The sequence below is a fragment of the Sabethes cyaneus genome, chromosome 3 (genome assembly GCF_943734655.1).
Source record: "Sabethes cyaneus chromosome 3, idSabCyanKW18_F2, whole genome shotgun sequence".
Taxonomy (NCBI): domain Eukaryota; kingdom Metazoa; phylum Arthropoda; class Insecta; order Diptera; family Culicidae; genus Sabethes; species Sabethes cyaneus.
This window is the reverse complement of record NC_071355.1, coordinates 47,288,055-47,302,127: the sequence shown is the minus strand read 5'-3', so window position 1 is coordinate 47,302,127 and position 14,073 is coordinate 47,288,055. Positions and strand designations below refer to the sequence as shown.

The window sequence follows — 14,073 nt, the reverse complement described above, 5'->3', positions numbered from 1 at the left end:
GTGGAGTGGGACACATAGAAACTATACGAAAAGTTTTCTCAGTGTAAATTGTGTTCGTACACGGAGCGAAAAAGCTCCAGTTTGTTTCAAACAAAATGATTGTTGTTTTAAGCCTCAATAAAATATTTTTATAACAACCTAAAAATATTGTTGTTTCCAAACGAGATTCTGTTTGAATCAAGTAAATAACAGTTTTGAATTAAAAGTAAAGTATTTTCAATTTTGAAGTTGACATTGATGTAACAATAAATATTTTCATTTCAATCATACATTTCAGTTTGAAACAAAACGAAATTTTTGTTTGTGCGTAAAACAACCATAAATATGGTTGAAACTACATTTTTATTCTCCGTGTAATATGCGAACAATCTTTTTGACAACTCTGCATACATCAAATCTGGCACTTTTCTCTTGCAACACTACCGTGCTCTTTCTTTCGTTTACGTCAAAGAAGGAGAGCAAAAATGTGCGAAATGTAAACAAAACTATAGCTCTCCTTTTTTTGCGTAAACGAAAGAAAGAGCAACACTGCCGTACATGAGAAGAGTGCCCAGTTTTGATGGATGCAGAGTTGTCAAAAAGATTGTTCGAATATTACGAACACAATTTATCCAGCTTTTTACGAGCCATAATGGCTGACGTGTTCGTAATATTTGAACAGTATTTTTGACATTTCCCTAATACATCGCACGCTTTCTTTCCGCACATTCCTTTAGTTTTGCCGTGAACGTGTGGAAGGAAAACGTGCGATGTATTGGGAAATGTCAAAAATGCTGTTCAAATATTACGAACACGTCCACCATTATGGCTCGTAAAAAGCTGGATAGCGTCCGCCATTATAGCGCGTAAAAAGCTGGAAGCGCGTAAAAAGCTGGATAAAATTCAGCCCTGTTCCGTAAAATGTTTGTGCACGGGCTAATATCTGGCAGCACTGGTTGTCAAATGTTCAAAGTTGATGGACGAAAACTAGAACGTAGTTTATGGTGGTGTCCCGTGTCTTTTCTTTTACTGGACTTGTAAATTTTAAGCGGAGAGTAATATTCTTTTGAAAAAAGTATTGAAGTGATACAGAAGTTAACTCCGGGTGATAAACCGAGTGGTAAGCAATTAGCGCTTCATCCTGTGTTTCACCGAGTAGAGGTGATAACTAAAAATTTTATTTCGTCTTCAGTAATCGATCGAACGTGAATAAAAATGGCTGCCAAAACAAGCATAATTGATGAGAGTGCCGACGATGGTGTCCCGGCCGACTTTTGGAATGAGGTGCTCGACAGTTTTGATGTTATGGATGCTGAAGACGGCAGCGAAGAAGCAAAGCAAGCTGCCGAAGAAGCCGCAAGAAAGAAAAAGGAAGATGATCTTGAAAAAGTTAGAAAGTTTAATGAAGCATGGAACATTGCTCCAGCTGCAGAAGAAACGAGAGTTGTCGTGGAAACGAGAACTGAACCGGAACCAGATTCAAGTAATACAGTATCATTGGAGAAAGAGCCAGAGCCGATTAAAGAACGATCAAAATCACCAGATTGCTCTATTATTAATATAGAAAGTGAAGTTATAACTGTGGAGGAAGATGCAGCACCAGTTTCGGAGAATTCTGTGGTTGTTATTCCGGCAGAAGGCGCACAGAAAGATCCTAGGTTGAGGCGATTGGAGGAAAATAGTCGGATTCAAAGTCCTGCTAGTCCTACTCAGGAATCACGAAACAACGTGGAACGTGAGCTGGCACCATCACAAAAGTATTATAGGGAACGTGAAGAACGCCAGCGCGAAGAGCAGAGGCGTAAGGATCGCGAAGATTTCGAACGAGCCAGAAGTCGATTGAGATCACGTAGCCCGGGGGTATATTTACGCCGCTCGTACTCTGACGAAGAGGATGATATTGGTAGACCAACGTTTCGTAGTCGTTCAAGGCGTCGTTCGCGAAGTTATGAGCGCAAGGACAGACGTTCAAGAAGCCGCAGCAGGAGACGCAGTTCTCGATCGCGTAGTCGAGCTCATAGTCGCCGTCGGTCTCGGTCTAGATCCAGGTCACGATCCAGATCACAATCTCGCCGTCGCACAGCAGAAAAACCGGTGGAAAATCCTGCAGCAATGATGAATCAAATGGCAGCAATGATGCAAATGATGACGGATCCGAAGACAATGATTCAGATGAACCCGATGATGGCGATGATGATGCAGATGAATCCCATGATGGCAGCGGCCACTGCCGCCGCTCCGAAAGCCTCGGAAGCTTCGACCGGCACAATTAGCACCGAACAACAGGACAAAAAGGATGATATTACTGCACAGGTACACCTTATTTAATATTTATTAGTACGTTTTGATATCGTTAATCTCATTTTTTCAGTTATTCTTGGAAAATAAAATAAACCTTTCTGATTATCTTGCTTCAACACATCCCGGCGCTGGTAAGAAACCTGCTCGAGTCAATCATAAAGGTATTTTATTTGTTGCGTAAGCTACAGTTCTATGTTTCTTAATTTCTGGTTCTTATCTTATAGTTGTTCAACACATAAAGGAAGCGATATCGATTTTAGACAAGCAAGAAACCAAAGTACAATCGGCACGGTTTCTTTACGTTGCTCCTACATACCATACAGATCTGAAAAAACTGGACAATCGGTCTCCACTAATTTGGAACGATCAGAACGTTTTATATGCCTCCACATGTAAATCCAAGGACGTGTCTCTTTGCGAACCATTCCGCAATGTTAACCATAAAATGAAACAGATGATTGAGAGGTTGGGTTTAGATGAAGGCAACATTTCGCAGCGCTTGGTACAATATAAGAAAGCACAAGCTAGCTCTCAATCGGCTGCAGATGTCGGTACAATTCAGGCCATCACTATCGTTCCAGTTCGCGGCGGAGCTACAACAAAACGACTAATTGATCGTTCAATACAAACCGACAGCCTGAGTTGTTCGGAATGCATTCAACGTCGCAGCAAAACATATATCTCAGTAAACACACAAACGGCGAACCGTGCGCGAATGATTGAGATAAGCGTGCAAACGGATCGGGATCGGGACGTCGAATTGAATTCAATGAACGAACTGAACGCAAACCAGGTTAAAATTCTGAACGAAATCATGAAATACATGAAAAAACGGCAAGTATCTGGAACAATTGATAACCTTAAGAACAGCTTGGAACGAGACATTCCGGAATTACGCAACCAACATTTGAATGCCGGTCTTCATTATGTGTCGGAAATCGTGGAGCGTAACGAAAGAAACGCTAACCGTTATGCCAATCCGAATCCGTTGAATCCAGCTGCTCGCGAATTAGCTGCTAGACACCCATTTTTAGCCCGCGATAGACGTGCTGGGCCACCCAAGCCGGATGAGATTGTGCTGACATCGGTAGTACCCGCTGGATTCCGAAAATCACCACCTCGTCGCAGTGGTGGCGGCGGAAACTATAATAGCCATCGTCGTCCATGGTAGATTGAGTTTGCCATTGAAAAACGAAGAAACTTAAACATTTGGAAACCAGATCTTCTTGCTTGGTAATTAAAAGATTCAAATATGTTATGCAAAAGTATGTCCTCAATCGAAAGAATGCCAGTGTAATTTTTCGAGAGTTGTGAAAGCTAGATTTCACGCTTTACAAGCTAGGACGACCTGGACAGTCTCGACTCGTGTTTATCATCACATTTTTAGTTAGATTGACTATGCGTTATCAAATGACGGCATGACGGGTTATTTTTCCTCGAATCAAAGGAAAAATAAGGATAAATTCTAGTGTGAAACACGTGTCCCGAATGGCACTGTAACTAAAATAAGTATAACGATTAAGCAGGTATCATTTATTACAGTTCAATAAAATATGTATAGGTACGCAATAAGATAAACTACGACTTTGCACTCAGCGCATCCAACTCTACTTGTATTCTTTCGAGCTGCTCGTAGAATTTCACTATTTCGTCGCTGTTTAGTTCAAGATTGATTGTTTTGCTGGTTGTTTTCAGTTCTAACTGGCCCAACGCTAATTTGTCCTTTTGGCGAGGTTCAGACGATAGCTGAGCTCGTACCTTCCAGGAAACGTCTTCCAGCTGATTCGATTTTCCAACACTAGATCCGTCTTGTTTGAGCTCTAACGAGTCAAGTATTATTTTCGTAGATTGTATCCAGTACTTCACAAAGATGTTACACTTTGTGTCATCAAGAGCCAATTCGCGCTGGAGATCGCCTTGTAAAGCGGACGGTTTTAGCATAAACTTTAAAGATCGTTTCACCAGATAGGTCAGTGTTTGCAAAACCAGTTGGAATTCCTTCTCACTCAGCTGGGAAGATTCCTGATGGATGTTAGTCAAATCATCTTCGGCGTATTCCACGACGTTATCCGCAGTATTGTCAATAGTTTTGAACAGATATTCAACAATGGTTGAGAAGCACTCATCAGAGAGACGTTCATTGCACACAGCCGCTCCACGGGTTAAACTGCAAATCCATGCTTGCTAGTTAAATTGAATTTATATATTTCACGCGAAACTTACGATTCTGTGACTCTAAACCAAGTTAATTGACGACTCATAGTAATGTTTAAAAATATGATTCAAAATATATAATAGGCTCAAAAGTATACACATAACAGATACTTCGAAGACAAATATTATTTTCTTAAAACCACTTAAAACTTAAAACACTCGCAGGTATAAAACATTGTATCTCCTACGCAGAATAATGTAATCAAAGCCTCGGATTTGGATGAAAATTTATTTGCGACTAGTCCGCTCTGTGCCTCTCGGATAGTCGGATACACGAACTTTAGAAAACTTTGTGAAAATGGCTTTTTGCGTTGTGAAACTTGTTAGCGCTATGGAAAAACGGGAAAAGCTGACTTTTTAGGCTCTCGATGTCAGACACTTCAAAAATTCTAGTACAGCACTGACAGTGCTTTCTTCTAGAGTGACTATATATGTATATAGTCACTCTACTTTCTTCTTCTTTAAAACTATGTGGACGAACACGGAGAAAAAACTCCAGTTTGCTTCAAACATGATTAATCTTTTCAATAAGTCTAGAAATAATATATTTTTTTTAAATTCAAACACGCATCACTGATTTTTGGGACTCTGGGAATACAATGATAAATTTTGATAAAACAATGAAAAAGCTTTAATTTCCTTGCTTGACAAAATTGAGATTCCTTTGGTGAGGAGAGCCGTATTAATAGAAGCGGAAGCCGAGAAGCACAGGGTGCCATCTTTTGGAATTAGAGCTATTAGAGGCCCTTACGCAACGAAGTGCATATTCCGTAGATTCACCGCACTGGTAAGCATGTTGATTGCCATGCAAAGGGGAGTTCCTTAAAAACTCATTACGAATGTGATTATCCGTGATTTTTTCAATCAACTCGAGAAGCATTGATTTTCTCACTTTACTGTTGACACCGCTTATTCGGTGCACAACTTCTTCATTTGCGGTCTTGTCCGATCAGTGTAACCAATTCTTCATCTGACCAATGTCGCTTCCTTACTTTACTTACTTAGTTGTCAGTGTTCACTACCATAGACTTAGTTTTCGCTACATTTACTATAAGACCTAGTACTATAAGACATTTACTATAAGACCACCTAGTTAGTTTCGAGCTACGATGCTGGTCTAACAAACTAGTCGATGTATTTCGTATATGTTCGAATTTTGGCTAGGCGGTGCTGCTAGATAGAGTCAATAGAATTGTTGTACTGGTCCCGTAATTGTCCTGTACTGTAACAGCCGGCTGCGAAGTCTGTCGATAAAAAAGAGCCAAGCCGTAGAAAAACGTTTAAGCCCAAGGCTTGCACACTTAAATAAAAGCACCGAGCTCGGCAAAATTTTGCCGAAATGTCAAAAGCCGACCGTTCGGTAAAATTTTTTATGTTTCCAAACGTTACTAAAGATCCGTAAACGTCGATTTACATTATCGATATTTTTACCGAACGTTCGGCTGTTGATATTTCGGCAAAATTTTGCCGAACTCGGCGCTATTTTTTAAGTGTGTGGTTTTTTCAGCAATAAGACCTGTTGCCGGAGAGGTCATCTAACTTGCTCTGCATATCGATTCAGTGTTGCGCAAGCAAGACAATATTGTCGACTAAATCAAGGTCATTTAGCTACTCCATCGTTGGATGTTTCCGAAACAAACGCGTGATTTGGTGGATTTGGTATACTGCCAAGAGATCCGACTAAGTAATATTCATACAAAACGATGAGAAACAGAAGCGGTGATAATTTGCAGCCCTGGCTCACATCAACAGTAACCATTAGAGGGTCGAAGAACGGAATCCAGCTTGCTGCCGCTAGAGAGTAGCGTTGATCCTCAACTATAATCAGTTAAAGGTTACCTTATAAAGTACTTTAAGTGTAATGCAGAGCAATGTTATACCATGCCTGTGGTACAAACTATACTATAACGGCTCTATACTAGTTAGAAGCGGGGAGAAGTAGGCATTTTCTTTTACAAAAGACTAATGATGTCGGGTATAAAGTTATCTTTATTACAAAGTCTTTTGTTGTGAATTATGATGACAAAAGAACACAGTAGTTGTAGATTTGATTATATCTTGAAAATGTCCCGTATCTGCACTTTCCAGCTATAGTGAGATGCTTATGTATATAGTGCTTTTAAATAAATAAAAAATTCAATGAATATTTGAGTGGATCTTGCTAGAATTGCTTCCAACGCTAGATGTTTTGAATTACTGTGCATTATGCTATTCCAAGTTTTATTGTTCAATACGAATGACAGGTTTTTTAAATAGCGATAATAAACTATGAAGTATGCAATCATAAACGTGATTGTACCGAAAATAATTTTCTATTATTGTTTTCAATTAAAAAGTTTAACCCGGATAAAAACATTAAAACAAAATATTCTGACTAGCCAAATATTGTAAATTCAATTATGTGACAAAAAGTTTAAGAGCAAAATTCTTTCGAGCAACACACTTTACTTGTATTGTGATTTGATCTATCTTTAATTCTATTTTGCTAGTCCTTGTTATGGCGAGTTGCGAATATATAGTAGTACTGCAGTATTTACCTCAATAGTCTCAGAGTAGTAACTTTTTTTCCAAGAGATGAGAATCGTAAAAATTTAACTTATGTGAGTGGATGGTAGATGTATCATATTACACTGAAATGGTTGCCGCAGGATATCAATAGACTATTAGAACCTCGAAAGTCGAATATCAATATTCGCTCTAGTCTAGAGAACAACTTGTCTAAAACGTGTGGTTGATTATATTGCAGCTTTTCATTGTTCTTCAATAAACTATCTCTATGTCTACGTTCACTAATTTTTCGGTTGTAAAAGAACTCTCTTCTAACGTTCAAAAATTTGCTTTGATTTCACAGCTATTATATAGTTGATCAAAGGTTTGTCAAACCCGTTTTGCGATTTATATCTTATTTGATAGATATTGAGTATTTTTTTACACTTGGAACCATTTTAATATCCGGCAGAAGGCAAAACTGATTTTTTTTTGCTAGAGAGTTACACTTATACAGATTTTAAAACACTTTTATGAAATACAATAATAAAACTCCAGTGCTGATCGATTACTTACAAATCAAAAATAAATTACTTAAAACCTACAAATTCATTCGATACAAACTACATTTTAAAAACAAATTTCAACAAATCGGTGAGTAAATGGTGATTAACAAACATATTCAATTAAGTTTGAGATACACTTTGTTTTCAATACATTAATCTATCCTACAATTTCATCGACGCCGAAACTGGTTGGAGAATACCTATATGTTTTCCCTTGCGGTGCGCACTGTACACCACAGCATGCAACTTCGGTTTTATATTTTACAGCTTAATTCAACTGGATGAAACCATTTCAGGAACCCGTGCCCTAAACAATCTAAGTGATGATCTAGGAAGGTTGCAAAAGTCTGCCCGTTAAATTCGAAAACTAGATATTCCTGTTATTTAAATTGAGTCTAAACTCTGAATCGACTAGGTATAGGATAAATCCATAAAAATGAGAATTTGTGTTTGACTATTGTGGTAGGTATGACTAATGACTATTTCCTACCACATTTTGAACAAAATTTTGATTATTTTTTTGGTTTTTAAGTGGAAAATAGATAACCTAATCGTACGAAACAGGACGGCAAAGAGAACATATGAATAATAGGGCAAATAGTAATTCCGCAACATGAAGTGATAACATTAAGGCACATAGGATGTATTCGAGGCGCAACCGGTGTAATTGATAGAATAGAAGATAACTGACTCCAAGCGCACAAGGGATTGTCAGGAGAACTGATAAAATAACCTGCCAGCCTAGAATAAGAACGGTTATCTGTTGTATGAAACGGTGCTGATTTATGTTTACTCACCATGATCGCTAAGACTACCCTTTCGACCAAATATGATTCGTATCGTTTCGACCAAACACAGGGTAAGCAAAATAATGGTTTCCTGCACTAAGACCTGCTGCGGATATGCCAAATTGACTGCCTTGAGAGTCATCATCCCTAACTCACAGGTAGCGAACATTCCGAAGTAGAAAGAATTGAGATAGAGTAAAATTTCGTAGGTCAAGCTCGGGTTGCCCATGAGTGCTTGAGGTCTGGCCGGGCTTAGTTGCTTATTTCCTCAGAATAAGGGGAGCAACTTCAACCACTACTAGCAACAGCAGCAATCACTTCGTAGACAGGGCATTGAAACTGCAATCCCGGTAGACTAATCGTTCAGTCTACCTAACAGGTCACAATAATTGCTAAAAACATTTGTGGAATTAACCTTAATATAGAAAAGCTAGATAAAGCTTTATAATGATTGATTATTGGTGATAAAATTTATTATTTTTACAATTTTAGAAGAATAAAGATCACTCACCCAGTTTCGAAAGAAAATGTTTATTTTTAGAACTTAAGCTCGAACTGTACTAAAAAATTGGTGTATAGGAAGTACTAGAATACGTCATTCTACGAAAAGCTAAAACCAGCCTTATTAAGGTAATATATAAGGAAGTACTAATGGATAATAATTTATAATACTGTTAGGGTAAACCCAAAGTAAATTGATATATACCAGGTATATGACAATGCGAGATGTCATATACACTTTTCACTAACACATCTACACTAGTTCTGAGATTTCGAGCATTTTGTATGGAAAATTAGTTAATTTTTTAAAAAAATCGTTGAATACGCAAGATTTGTCTATTTTTTTTCTCACAGTTTTTATGTTTATGCTTAGAACATTATTTCTAGTATGTATTTTCATGAATACAATGAAGTGCAACATTCCAAATTGCAAGCGGAAATTTTTTCGTCAAAACGGTATCAAGATGTCTCAAAGAAATGTCGTTATATCGCTTTCCTACAAGTAGTAAAACAAAAAAGATTTTTTTTGAAATGCTCGGACATGATTGTTCAATAAGCAACATGAGCAACATTGTTATCCGCCCGCGATATTTTTCGTCTGATTTCTCGTAAGCTTTTAAACACCCTTATTCTGCGAGGCGAGTGACGTAACTAATTTGGAGTCATCGCGAATGAGGTGACAATTGTCGCCTAGGTGACTCACTTTGTCACCTAGGTGACTCGCTTTGTCACCTAGGTGACACGGTTTGTCATTTAGGTGGCACGGGGTTGTTACCTAGGTGACACGGTTGTCACCTAGTTGACAGCACTCAATTCGACTCACCGTGGCGAGTCACGGCGAGTGACAATTGTCGTATTGAGTCACGTGACTCGCAGAATAAGGGTGAAAGTGTTAATTATCTTCTAAGACCGTTTTGTAGCAATCTAAGATTACTTTTTATGGTTTTCTACGTAGTGTTGAGACGGGTAAATTTATGATAAAAAGGTATCATCTTGGAACAGTGACTTCAACTTAAGGATTTTCAAGCAGTAGCACAAGCATCTATTCGAATAAAACTATTTTTTAAAAGAAGACATCAAAGGCAGATATTCAAGAGCATCATGCAAGCAAAATGTTGGATGGAACGTGTTTTAATTTAAGCAACCGTATACCGTATTGATCGTGAAGTATTAGAAACATTAAATTCATTTTTCAATTACACATCGAAATAGTTAGTCACTCATGTTCTCAAATTTTTTACGCATAATAAAGAAGGCTACAAGTGCAAATGACTTTAAAATATATTCCTTACATTTCATTGTAAATGTTCAAATATTTCTCTGGAATAATATAGCTGCATTTATTAATTACAATTAATTTAGTTTTAATTTTCATGCAAGTTCCACCATATTTCAGAACTATTTCTTCTTCTTTCTACACACACTAATGCAACCCTCGATGGTCACATACCTGGTATATATCAATTTACTTTGGGGTAAACCTGAGAGAGAATCGAAAAGAGGAAAAAATCTAACGTCAAATGCAGCTAGTACGATCTGTCAAATGCAGCCAATCGTCATCGTTGGTCAAAATTGGAAAATTATGCGTACGTGTATGGGGGCCTTAAGATAGCGACTCTCTAAGGCTCTCTAAACAATCCCTGCCGGCCTCAGGTTTCAACTAGAAATACTCACAGTAAGAGATACGCGGAAACTAAAGCCAACGATTTCGCATCAGTGTACAAAAACTGCCAGCACTCCCTGCGGAGCTAAATGCTGTAGCTGTGTGACTTGATTGTTTTCAACATGATCCGCTTCTGTTTTGTTAACATCAATTTTGTACAATAGAGCGATATATCTTTCAACTTAATCAGTGTAAAATGCATTGCAAAGCTTTATACACACTGTGTCCGAGTATAATATTCAAGGTGCGTGACACTAGCTTAAGTAGATTTCATAACTATTTCAATATTATCAATTTCCCACCCTTTCGTACGCGATGAATCATAACCGTCGCAGGCGAAACCGTCGCCAGAATCGTCGCGGGGGCAAATATCGTTTATTTAGTCAAGTACGTGTTAGACAAGCATAATATATAATTGGGTCCTAAAATTTGTGATAAAAAGATGATTTTTTTAGAAGGAACGATAAAACTTCCCATTATGACTACCAGAGTATAGTTTTTTCTTTTTTAAAAAGATGCAGAGCATTAAAAAATTAAAAAACAAAAATATTGTAATTTATTCTCCCTTGACATTAGAGATCTTTCTTGACATAACGAAATAACACGTTTCTGGCAACAATGATAACTTTTTGTCACTGGCAACTCTGGTTTGACATTAGAGCAGTTGATCGTTTTGACAGTTACAGCTTCGCAGTTGTCTCTTGTGCTTGTCTGCGTTTTGCTGGTCGTGAGGAAGTGGAACATCAAATTTGTACTAGTTATCGGATAAAAGTTTTGATTCGGGCAATGTATTCCAATCCATCGATTCACGGTGCTAGACTTTGTCCAAATCTAGTTTGCGCTAAGAACGACTAAACGATGTCAAACTGATGGCCAACAGTATAATCTCGGTACAATCGACCCCGCAGAACAGTATGAAAAAAAAAAACGCCAGTCGAAACTGACACCGTATAATCAATCAGATTGGTATGTTCTGCTACTCCGACGTGAATCAGCAGTAGGGCGAACGGCTGACCAAAAATTTCTGTGCGTTTCTAACCAAACACGGTCGCATCTCGATGGCGGGTGTTGCATCCGAAAACTGACTTTTTGCAACTTTTGACTTTTTGATACACTATCACATGAACGTGAAGGTAAACAAAAAGTTTTCCGTGACATTTCAAGACATACTATGGTTTCTTTTTATAATTCGTGTTGTCTAGACATCGCTTGACACAACCATGCACAACTATAGTTTGTCTATATAAGGTTGCCCAAATGTTTATTTTTTGTTCAAAATTTTACAAAATTAAAAAAAAAGGTTTTTAACGGCAATAGCCTAAAAATATAAAATTGAATATCAAAATATGTGTTCCTAACCCTAACCTCATCGATTCAAGCTAAAAACGACATAGGGCTTTAGGACCCAATTACTAGGTTGACCCGTCATAGCTAGCCACAGTACCAAAACCTTTGAAAATGTAATATGGTTTACAATTCTATAGCACGTAAAATTTATTAGTGAAACTGCTTTAAAATTGGCAACATTCCATTAATTAAAACACGTGTAATCTAAAAATGAAGCAAACGGTGCTTAGATAAAAGGGCAAAAATCTATCAATTGTAAAGAACGTGTTGATCGAGGGAAGTACTCAATTTTAGAACCGAGACAAAATTTAAATTCGGTGTCCCCGAAAGTATGATTGCAGAAAATATTGATTGCATTATACCGGGCAGACATCCGCTGTCTAATCCGCTGCCACTCGTTGGACTACAAAAACATCCTTCGTTTTAGTAAATCGGACAAACTCTCAGATTAGCTATTTGTTTGAAATCGAACCAATGCAATACAAAATCTTAAGATATTGGAGATTTCGACGGCTTTTTTGCAACCCAGTCCCTTGAAAAAGTTAGAATACTCTTGAATTACTTTAAATAAAATACTTTACAGAAAATAAAAAATCCTAATAAACTAATAACAACAACAACTTTACAGAAAATGTCTAAAGATACTTCTACTAAATTTTTAAATAACCTGAATTTGTGGAGTTCAATATTTATTTTACTTTATATTGCGATATTTCAGGTCGCGTTCATATATCAACTGTACGTCAAAATCATGGAACAACAAATTCCACATAACCATATTGCTTCTGGCTGTTTTTTTAGCATCAAAATTTGAATGTGTCCTTGATAAAACGTTAGACTGTTTAAGAAAACACGTCACATTACTTCTGTGTGATTCAGATAGCATCCCATACCTGACTCACAAATGGTTTTAGCTACCATTCTCGTAAGAAACTCCGGAAGAAGTAAATGTAGGAATAAAAATACTCAACGGGATATGCGTTTTCGCGCTTTATATTGAGTATGCGCTACTTTGGCAGCTTCTAATATCAATTATGGCTCGTAAGCTATCCTTATTACCATGTACCAAATCACACGTTAAGAATGCATCATCAATTTTAAACGATTGACGTTTGCTTCAAATATTGTTAAAATCAATATTTTTTGTTCAACCGTAGGACATGTTGGAATCAGTATCGCATTGTTTGGCAACCCGTCAAATTGCCGATTTCACCCACCCACACACAATCATTGTTACCTTCACGCGTGGTGGAGTCTAGATTTTTTTTTTATTGAACAACTTGCTTGGATCTAGCGTTACCGTTACAGTCAGACACACTCCATCGGCAGGCAATGTTTTCGGCATGTTTTCGCCGCTAACATCTCGTGTGTGCGAAAATGAGATATTATGTCAGCAATGCGTTTCACTCAACTGCCAGTAGACTGATTTGAGCCCGCTGTCAAATTTTGAGCCCAGGACATGCTGTCGCTGACGTTCACCGCAGCTCGATATAGAAATGTCGATGGGGTGGTCAGACACAAGGAAACTATATATAGTAATAACTTACATACAGCCAAGCAGATTCTTTCTGCGACAATTTCAAGCCAACAAAAAAGTGAGCAGCGCGTTTTGTTACCAAAGAAACGGGCAATATTTGTTTATCAAACATTTAAGCAAGCAGTATGCGTGTTCGATTGGCTCCCTTTTGACAATTATTCTCGCTGATCGATTGGCTCCCAAGTTGGCTGCTTCCCACCCCACTGTCACAAATGTCATTCCCATACATTTTTCGTGTAGCCAACATCTCATCTAGCCCACAACAAACTTTGCCTCGGATGAAATGTATTTGCGAGTAGCCCGCTCTAACTTCAGCCTCGGATAAATGTGTATGTGTATAAATGTGTGTTCCGGTAAGCGCCAACTTGTCAAAGTTGGTGTTTTGCTTTTTTTTCTTTTTGTATCGGACGTGTAAGAAGCGTAAAAGATGTTAGCTGCTTATTTACCCTTCAGTTTCATACGCCTGCTGCTTCCGTGTATCTCTCACCTCTGAGTAAATATTTCTAGTTTGAACCTTGCTTTAACCCTTTAAGCGGGGTACGCTGCTGAAAAGTAATGGGTAAAAAGATAGGACAAGAAATGCTCAAGAAATCGATTTCGTTTACGATTTCTTAAGCAGTACGCACTTCATAAGAAATATTATTTCACGTTCAGATGGCGCAGTTTTACATGCAGGTGAATTAAAACGTC

The 14,073-nt window shown here is 37.9% G+C and overlaps 2 protein-coding genes across 2 annotated transcripts; one reads left to right on the top strand and one right to left on the bottom strand.

Annotated features, from left to right (window-relative positions):
• Window positions 1-978: 978 nt before the first annotated feature.
• LOC128741584 (uncharacterized) lies at window positions 979-3,827 on the top strand. Its single transcript, XM_053837513.1, has 4 exons — window positions 979-1,099; window positions 1,172-2,292; window positions 2,351-2,441; window positions 2,505-3,827. Exons 2-4 carry the CDS (start codon window positions 1,195-1,197, stop codon window positions 3,449-3,451), a joined length of 2,136 nt encoding a protein of 711 aa, XP_053693488.1. The 5' UTR covers window positions 979-1,099; window positions 1,172-1,194; the 3' UTR covers window positions 3,452-3,827.
• Window positions 3,805-4,864, bottom strand: LOC128741585 (COMM domain-containing protein 10). The gene is made up of 2 exons (XM_053837515.1): window positions 4,504-4,864; window positions 3,805-4,447 (listed from the first exon to the last, which is right to left on the bottom strand). Exons 1-2 carry the CDS (start codon window positions 4,539-4,541, stop codon window positions 3,859-3,861), a joined length of 627 nt encoding a protein of 208 aa, XP_053693490.1. The 5' UTR covers window positions 4,542-4,864; the 3' UTR covers window positions 3,805-3,858.
• Window positions 4,865-14,073: the final 9,209 nt, after the last annotated feature.

Coding starts and splice junctions, on each gene's coding strand:
- LOC128741584 (XM_053837513.1), top strand. CDS start 1,195: ATGGCTGCCAAAACAAGCATAATTGATGAGAGTGCCGACGATGGTGTC. Junction 2,293..2,350: donor AGGATGATATTACTGCACAG/GTACACCTTATT, acceptor TCATTTTTTCAG/TTATTCTTGGAAAATAAAAT. Junction 2,442..2,504: donor TGCTCGAGTCAATCATAAAG/GTATTTTATTTG, acceptor CTTATCTTATAG/TTGTTCAACACATAAAGGAA.
- LOC128741585 (XM_053837515.1), bottom strand. CDS start 4,541: ATGAGTCGTCAATTAACTTGGTTTAGAGTCACAGAATC. Junction 4,448..4,503: donor TGGTTTAGAGTCACAGAATC/GTAAGTTTCGCG, acceptor ATGGATTTGCAG/TTTAACCCGTGGAGCGGCTG.